Below are 8647 nucleotides of genomic sequence, written 5' to 3'. Positions count from 1 at the left end.
GGGCTTCAGAGTTAGGCCTTAGACCTAATGTAGTTTTAACCTATCTATATACTCACATATGATGATTTACTATGACTGTAAGCAATTACTGTGCTACATCTATGTGAGCATTCTTAGTGCAGTTTGCAGCAGGCCTTACTCTTAAAAGTCTGTTACATGTAACACTTTAATCAACTATTTTTGCATTTAGGTTTGTCAAAATCAAATTATGATTGGTGTAAACTACTTAAATTGAACTGGTATGCATTTGCAAGTAGACACAGTGGTTTTGTTTTCCCCACAATGGCCAAGATAACATTGATTCCTGGACCTCCACTTAAAAAGTTTGTAATACTGTCAGTGGAAATTGCACAGAAGGTACAAAATTGCAAGAGAAACAAATGAGTGCCAGTTACGAGGTTGAACAAGAACACTTTCTTGCATGTAATTTATCTACTTGAAGAGATATTCCAGATTTTTAGTAAACCCAAACTAACTTCATATGCTTTAAATGCGTTTGCATGGATTTCTAAATGGCAGTCTCACCTCCATAACCTAATTTTAAAACTGAGTGAAGAAAAAAAATACTACTAGGCTAACACGAATTTTGTGAAAAAATAAATAAATAAAGTAGACATTGTGGTCCCCTTGGCCTTGGTCACCGCTGTAGAAATTATCTGCATCAACCTCTGCTTTTAGCTGGTTAACTTCATCATTACTGCTGTTGGAGTCTTTGTTTCAGCCTTAAATGTCAAGGTTTGACTCAAAGGCAAAGGAAAAAACTAAATACTTCATGTTGACTCACCAGTAGAAGAGCTGGGCTGCTTGTTTCCAGATATTTTTTGGTCGTTGTTCTCCATTTCAGTGATTTGTGGGTCCTTTTTATCCCCCGCCGGTAGGCACGGAGGGTGGTATTGGCGTGGGCACGTCCGTCCGTATGTCCGTCCGTCCGCATTTCGTTTCTGCAGCATATCTCAGAAACTACTTGAGGGATTTCATTCATATTGCACCCAGGCCATCTCTATATAGTATAGATGTGCCTTTTGGGGTGTATGACCTTGACCTGATTTTCAAGGTCATAGAGAGGCACTTCAAATATTTTTTTGTTTCCGGAGCATATCTCAGAAACTAGTTGAGGGATTTCATTCATATTGTGCACACTAAGCCTGTTGGTAATGTAGATGTGCCTTTTGGGGTGTATGACCTTGACCTGATTTTCAAGGTCATAGTGAGGCACTTCAAATAATTTTTTGTTTCCGGATTATAGCTCAGAAACTACTTGAGGGATTTCATTCATATTGGGCACACTAAGCCTGTTGGTAATGTAGATGTGCCTTTTGGGGTGTATGACCTTGACCTGACTGTGTTTTTTTTATTGTAGTGAAGATGTATCATTTTGTAGGTGTATCGTCCAGTATATATTATTATTTCTTGCACTGAGAGGTACTATATATAAGGTGGGGGATGTTTTAAGTGGAGCGTGTTTATTTACTGTTCCAAGGTCCGGTGAAACTCCAGTGCCTCGTGGTAATATCAAACTTTTGACCGTATGGTGTCCAAACACAGCTCTAAAAAAATCTCCAGTGTTAAGCAAACCGAAGACAAAGTTAAATAAGTTTGTTTTCTAGTGTTTTCGATAATTTTGCATAGGTTTAAACATATATATTTCTAATTATTACCGTGGAAAACGTTTAGCTCCGTTTCCACAGCCTGCAGCAGATACCAGGTGCTCCTAATTAGCAGGTGCTGCATTCAGAGACTCCTTGTAAAATCCCACATCACTGATTTAAAAGGGGGAGCTAAGGGTAATTTTTCATCATGATAATGGTATCACAAGTTTTTCTGCTAAAATACATTGTTCGCCAAAAAAATTGCATATTATGATTAATATGGAGTATATTTTTAGAACTATTTACAACAGAACACTAGATGCATGAAAGCTTCTTCAAACGCATCACCAGCCGCGTTGCCAGACAGATTTCACTGGGGCACGTGCCCCAGTACTGATCTGCAGTGCCCCAGTAAAAATTTCACCAATAAAAAAAATAAAAAATCACTTCGGAGTTTTAAGTCTACATAGCATAGACCACAGCGCACATACTACTTAGTATGGTAATTCATTGCTACTGTATTCACTCACTCAAACAATGTGCACATGGTTAATTAATATGGTAATTTATTCACGTGTAGCGACTTCAGCTGATCAACTGAAGTCGAGAGAGACAGAGAGAGGGGGGCGATGAGAATCACTGGGTGAGGTAGGTAACGTTAGCCGACAACTTGTTAAATGTATTTTTTTGATTTTAATTTGACTCGAACTGTAACTCCTAGATGGATATCAGAAAGTTATTCGCCCGCAGCAGGGATAAGGCAGCGAGGAATGAGAGAGGTAAGTGAAGTCCTAGCTAGCTAGGCAACATAAGTCTGTCTTAAGTTAATGCTAAGTTAGCTAACGTTATTCACAACGCCTCTCACCCCCTCCACCACACTGAAGGAGCTGCTCAAAGCTCCTTCAGTAGCAGACTGACTAACTAACTAACTAACTAACTACTGCCGCCACCATCAAGGAGGGAGCACTACCACAGGTCATTCATACCTGCTGCTGTCAGACTGTTTAACAGCAGCAGCTCAAGGTCTTTTCCTGTATATATATCACCTGTAAATAATAGTGGGAGAGCCTTCCAATCACAGACATGCAGTGTGTTTTCAGCTTGCTGGATCAAGTCATGTTCCCAACCTTGACACAGGTCATTCAGATAGCTCTGACCATCCCAGTGTCCAGCTGCACTTGTGAACGGACCTTCAGTGTGCTGAGACGGCTCCACACTTGGCTGAGAAGCACAATGGGGCAGGATAGGCTTCACCATCTTGCCATCATGTCAGTGGAGAGTGAGGAACTTTCCAAGTTAAGCCACAGCCAAGTGATTGACCACTTTGCAAAAATGAAAACAAGACGTTACAGTTTACTCCCCCAAAAAAAGATTGCCTGAAGTGACACACAACAGTTGTTCATTTATTCTTCTACTATGGAAATAAAAGAACCCAGAGATTTTGGGGTGCTTTATTTTATTTTACATTTGTAAATGTTCAATTTGCAGATGTTTGCTGAAATAAATATTTCATAAAGATTAATTGCTCTTCCTATTTGCATTTATCAGTAATGGTTTAGAAGTCGAGAGTAAAGTGCACAAGTAGGCCAAATGCATTACCGCAGTACATTTCAGATGGTTAATCAAAGATCTAGACAACAACATAGTCTGATATTATTGAATGGTTTAAAGAACTATTTAGGTTTTTTTATGTGAATAAGTGCTGAATATGTTTTTTTTCTCGCACACTTTGCGCACTCTCATGAATGCTTTGTGCCCCAGGTGTGCCCCAGTACAGTATTAGGTCTGGTGACACCCCTGCGCATCACCAAAATGGTTAGCTGATGCTGAGAACATAAAGAAATGAGGGTGGTGGTGATTTGAAGAGGAAATGAAAATTCAGAAAATCCGTGAAAAATATAGTTGGAGGAAGCTTCTTTTTAGGAGACAGGGAGGAAATTTAGCGAGAAAGGGAAAAGAAAGACTGTGGTAAGTTGACAGAGTGAAAAACCAGGATGGGGATGAAGATTGTGAGTGAGCTTGAGGGACAGTTTGTGACAGAGGATGGGAGCCCGGGAAAAAAAGAGAGAGAGGAAAAGAGTGAAGTAAAGGGAGGAGGAATGAGAAAACAGAAGTCTGACTCTGACAGTGGAAGCACTGAGCTCAGCTGATGGCCCCTAATGAAGTACGGCAGCTGCAGAGGAGGAGCCCACTCTGACAGCCTGAGTCCCACTCTGACGGATGCTGGAGAAGACTCACACACACACACACACACACACACACACACACACACCAGCAGACAGCTAAAATTTAAGCATCCTGAAACTGTGATAGACACGCCATGCAAGAAGGGGCACAGTGCTGAATGGCAGAACATTGTCAGGATTCTCTGAATACATCGCATGGCATGCCTTCTCCCCGTCTGTCCTCCAGTGAACTTTTGGAAGGAATTTTCTCCGGTGTGGGACTGCTATTGAATAAATCGCTGTCCCTTCTTGTTTTGGATTTTACTTCCTACAAGGTGAAAAAACAAATAGTTTATCTGATGCAGATGAGAGAGGGGGACATGTTGAAGTCAGTGTGCTGAAAAATAATAATACCACTGTGCCAAAAAAATGGAAAGTCTCACCAGGTGGAGACTTTCCATCTGAATATCATGTGACTATCAGAACCCATTTCTGACCGTTTGTTACTCCTATAAAGTCCTGCACCTCTTTGGAAACATCACGACCATGATCAGAAGTAGAGGGAACTAAAAATGTCTTCTGTGCAGAGTGTGACACAGTTACATTGTCATAAATCATGAAAAAAAGGGGGGAAATATTTCTTTGATTGTTTATTTTAAAAAGATTTAAAAATCTGCTACCAATGCTGATGAAAAATGGTGCCTCCACACAAGGGCTTCAATTTGTTTTTAAAAGTGGGGGGGATGGAGACCACAGCACTTTGAGAAAATGTCGAAGAACGGCGGCAAAATGCCACAAGCTGAGCTCGAACTCACAACCACCATACCAAAGACGGAGGCTCAACCTGTTGAACTATTGATACATGTGGGTAAAATGGTCTGTGGTCCGCTATAGTACTAATTCTCCCGGGCCGAAATTTTGCCCCTGCACGCCTCTGGTCGGAGCTTCCACTTGGCACGGGCGCAAAATTTAGCATCTGCACGGTTTTTTTAACCTCAGGAAGGTGTGCTGCATGTCTGTGCAACTCTCGAGTGCGGATGGTGCGTTCAGGAGCGTCGGAATTTTCTATACTGCTGAAAATAACTGGGTTTACAACGGCTTACATGTGAAGAATTTGAATGTGATGGAGACAAAATGACCCCTGACAAAAAGTGGGGGGGACACATCCCCACCGTCCCCCCTCCTAAACTGACGCCTATGCCTCTACATACTGTCTGACTCTGTGTAAAATCACACTCTGCAGTTCAGCAGAAACATTTTCAGAATTTTTCTAACATCACTGTTGGGGTCACAGCTATGATTTGGTGAACTGATAGAGCACACGTGATTTGTTCAAGGCCTCCACAAAGCTGAAGATTCTCTGCGTTTCAGAGTTTCTCGTCTTGACTCATGGTGTAATTGTGGCATTTCTTTTCAAATTAAACTTGCTTTTCAAACCTGTATGTAAATTTTGGCGTTCAGAGAGCTAATACATGCAAAGACTAGACTTTAAAAAAAAAAAAAACTCTAACATAGATCAGCAGATGTAGAAAAAGTTGCAGCAAATGCTTCATAACAAAAATAAAGTAAAAGTCATAGCTCTCGTTGATGTGCATGTCTAAATCCAGCTACACCAGCACCTTGTGGTTAAGTTGCCAAGCCCTCTACTTCCCTCTTCAGGATGAAAACAGCATGCTATTTTTCTCACTCATCAAGATAACAGAAAAGTGTGTAGAACTTTAAGACAGCTTTAGATCATGAACAAGATGCTTCAAACCAATCTCATTAAGATAGAACACTCATATCACACAATAATCCTGAAACCCTAAATGAAATTATCATTGGAATCACAGGCCAGGCAAACGGCTATGCAGCTACGATTTGAAAGGAAGTTATAAATAAATGTGACCCAGTCATATAAAAAGCTCCCATCCGTTAGTATCATTTTTATTCCATGCTATTTTATTGCTGATGAGCGAAATTGAAGTATTAAAATATTAGACTTCTTCAAGTAAATTTGATTTTGCAAATGTGTTCACTCGAAAAAAAAAATCTTGTTTCGGTAAATGTTGGAAAGTCCAGCTGTAGAGAAAAGATAAATATCTTGAGCAGTCATGACGTATTAGCTTTTATTTATCGATATCAGTCCTTGTTGAAGCATAACAGCCTTTAGTGATCATCGTACAACACAGATACATGCTCTATGTGCAAATTATTTAGCATTAAAAGATTAAATTGGAATTATTCAATATAGCACAGTAAATTCAAACTAACAGATTTAATTGGAATGTAGTTAAAGGTTGCAGAAGCTTCTGTTTGTAGTGAATTAACTGCATTTTTATGGAGCCAGCACTTAGCATTAGCAGTTGTATTTGAGATCCATGTCTGCAGGTGGCAGCAAAACACCACAATTCCCAGCAGCTGCTTCATATAATGATCTGCATGTCTGTTTGAAAGGAGTGTGGATTGGAATAATTCTAAAAATAGCACATTGACCAGGTTTCTCCTTACAAAGTATTGAAAATTCAAGCTCAGCACTGCTATACTTTCCGCTCTTAAATAGAACTCAGCTTGACACACGGATATGGTTAAATAAAACTGTTTATTTAACAGTCGATAAAAATAAAATTAAATGTTACAAAAAATTCTTTAAAATCAAACAATTGTACAAATCATGGCTCCAATTCAATCTTGCCTTGACATAGAAAAATACAAAAGGCACTGCGCATTAGTCCGCTGCATATATAAAACATCTGAACCAAGAATAGTAAACTAGCCAAAGTTACAACATATTATTAATAACCCCCTTCAAAAATAAAAATAAAGCAAGCCCCACTCTGCTGTTCTGCAGATGACATTATTACACCGACATGTCCACGTCCCACGAGCACAGACTTGCAGCTAACAGGAGCTATTTTTAAGAAACAACTGACTGACTTAAGAAATTATTCAATTCTTCTACAGACAAAAATAATATAACTGTAAGGAGTGTAAAAATAAACAAGAAACACAGTGCAAAGACATAGAAACACAGTAAATATGTAAAGATGATGGGATAAGTGCAGGTGTGCATGTGAGGAGACAGGGATGTGCCACGCACTTTTCTGCAAGACAAGCAATTCAACTTATTCACCCATCACCTTACAACTCCTGGAAACTCGCACTGGTGAGTTATTTTGGTTTATCACACCTCCTCTGGAGAAAGCTGGACGGAGGCAAATAGAAGAAAAACCTTTGCTGGTCATATGCAAAGGTCATTAAACTCCACGTACAAATAAAAACTGAAGTTTGTCAGCTTTATCCACCTCAACAATTGTGCAAAGACATCCGCTGAAAACCACTGCAGGTGTCCTGGAGATTCACATTCACAGGGATCCTTGGGATCCATTTTGTAAGCCGTGCCAAAAGTGTGCCCATGATTACGTCCAAAAATTTACAAAACAAAACCATGTTCTGACTCTTAACTGCAGCTGTGTTTTATCAAAACCCTCTGAAAGGCAGGTGTATTATGTCAAAAACAGACAGAAATTGGGCAGACACCTCATAACACTGAAATGGGAGTAGTTAAACAAATAAAAGCATTCCATAAGATGTGCCAGAAAGTACAACTGCAAGGAACAGTGGGGGGGGTTTCTGCGTGTGAAATAAATCTCTTAATCTCTTGTGTGGTAAAGTGGCTTTATGTGACACATTCTTCACAAATCTTACCAGCAAAATGTTTCAGGCATAATTCTTTTGGTACCTTTCTTTACTCTCTACTGTGCAAATTCACTGTTCAAAGCTTTTTAGTAGCCAGATAGGAGATATTTTTTACAATCTCTTTGGCATCCAGTTTCATGTCCACCATCCTACATGACAAGAGACATCACACATCCCTGTTGGAAGGAGTCAAACTGTGCAGCAGTCATAGTGCATAACAATTTCTTTTGGTATCCGGTCACAGGATCATTCGTAGGAATTATAGGAAACCGTGCTCGTCAAGTCCTTTTTGAGGGACTGGATTCCACTTTGCAGTAGTCTTCGTAGTAGAATAACCTGTAAAACAACAAAGTAAATTAATTATTTTTAAAAAAAGAGCCAAAATGCCCAGGAACATGTGTGAAAAGTGTCGTGTACTTCCGTGTACCTGATTCTGTTCTGCTTTTGGAAGGCTCTATCGGATCTGGCAAAGGAAGCCCCCTCCCTTCGGCATCGCTCTCCCCTGATGACGTATGGTCCTCTGCTCTCATGTACAAGGCTGGCCTCTTATGGTACTTGGCCCGGTAAGTGTCTGTCATGCAGTTATCCACAGAAAAGTACGTGGTGGGAAGAACCATGTCTGTCAGAGAGGGGGAGTCCGTATCGTCGTCGTGTCTGGGCTTTGGACTGGGTAACCTCTCGTCGCTTTCACTGGCCGACAGATCGTTCCTGTCCTGGTCCGATGACCCCGACTTGGAGCTGGCGTCGGATGAAAGCCTTTGCTCGGCAGGTGTCTCAATCCACCGCCGGAGGGTGGTGTGCGAGAGAGGGGACAGGCCATTTTTGGGTTCGTTGCGGGGGCTTGACCGTGCTGGCACCTCTGGTGGCAGGGAGTGGAAGCCAGATGGGTCGGGGTGGCTGTTGCCAAAAGTCTTGGGGGGTAAAGGTGGGGGATAGTTGTGCGAGAAACGGTCTATGTTGCCGGTGCCAGTGTCTTCTTGTTCAGAGAAGGGTCCAGCAAGGTCATCAGAGCTGTTCCACTCAGAGCTGCTGGTCTTTGCTAAGTAAAGAGGTACCGGGCTCACAGGGCTGCTGTCCACATTTTCTTCTCGCTCGCTGTCCGCGCCACTGTTCCTCTCCAGGATCCCCGGCGTGTATCGGAAGGCTCTTTTTCTGTCACAGCGCAAAAACACAATGCATTAGTATTTCATTTGGCAGCTCAACTCAAATATTTCA

General features: G+C 41.1%; 1 protein-coding gene across 3 annotated transcripts in view; it reads right to left on the bottom strand.

The window, feature by feature from the left end:
• Nucleotides 1–6316: 6316 nt before the first annotated feature.
• Nucleotides 6317–8647, bottom strand: part of LOC110949393 (inactive ubiquitin carboxyl-terminal hydrolase 53) — a 33487-nt gene continuing 31156 nt past the window's right edge. For all 3 annotated transcript variants that reach the window (XM_022191405.2, XM_022191406.2, XM_051943883.1), the window contains 2 exons: nucleotides 7860–8584; nucleotides 6317–7768 (listed from right to left, as the gene is read on the bottom strand). In XM_022191405.2, the coding sequence (XP_022047097.1) occupies nucleotides 7692–7768; nucleotides 7860–8584 (802 nt within the window). In that variant the 3' untranslated portion in view covers nucleotides 6317–7691. The remainder of the gene's footprint in view (nucleotides 7769–7859; nucleotides 8585–8647) is intronic.

Source organism: Acanthochromis polyacanthus, chromosome 23 (assembly GCF_021347895.1).
Source record: "Acanthochromis polyacanthus isolate Apoly-LR-REF ecotype Palm Island chromosome 23, KAUST_Apoly_ChrSc, whole genome shotgun sequence".
NCBI classification, from domain to species: domain Eukaryota; kingdom Metazoa; phylum Chordata; class Actinopteri; family Pomacentridae; genus Acanthochromis; species Acanthochromis polyacanthus.
Note: the sequence above shows the minus strand (reverse complement) of the source record. Positions and strands in the feature narration are given on the sequence as shown.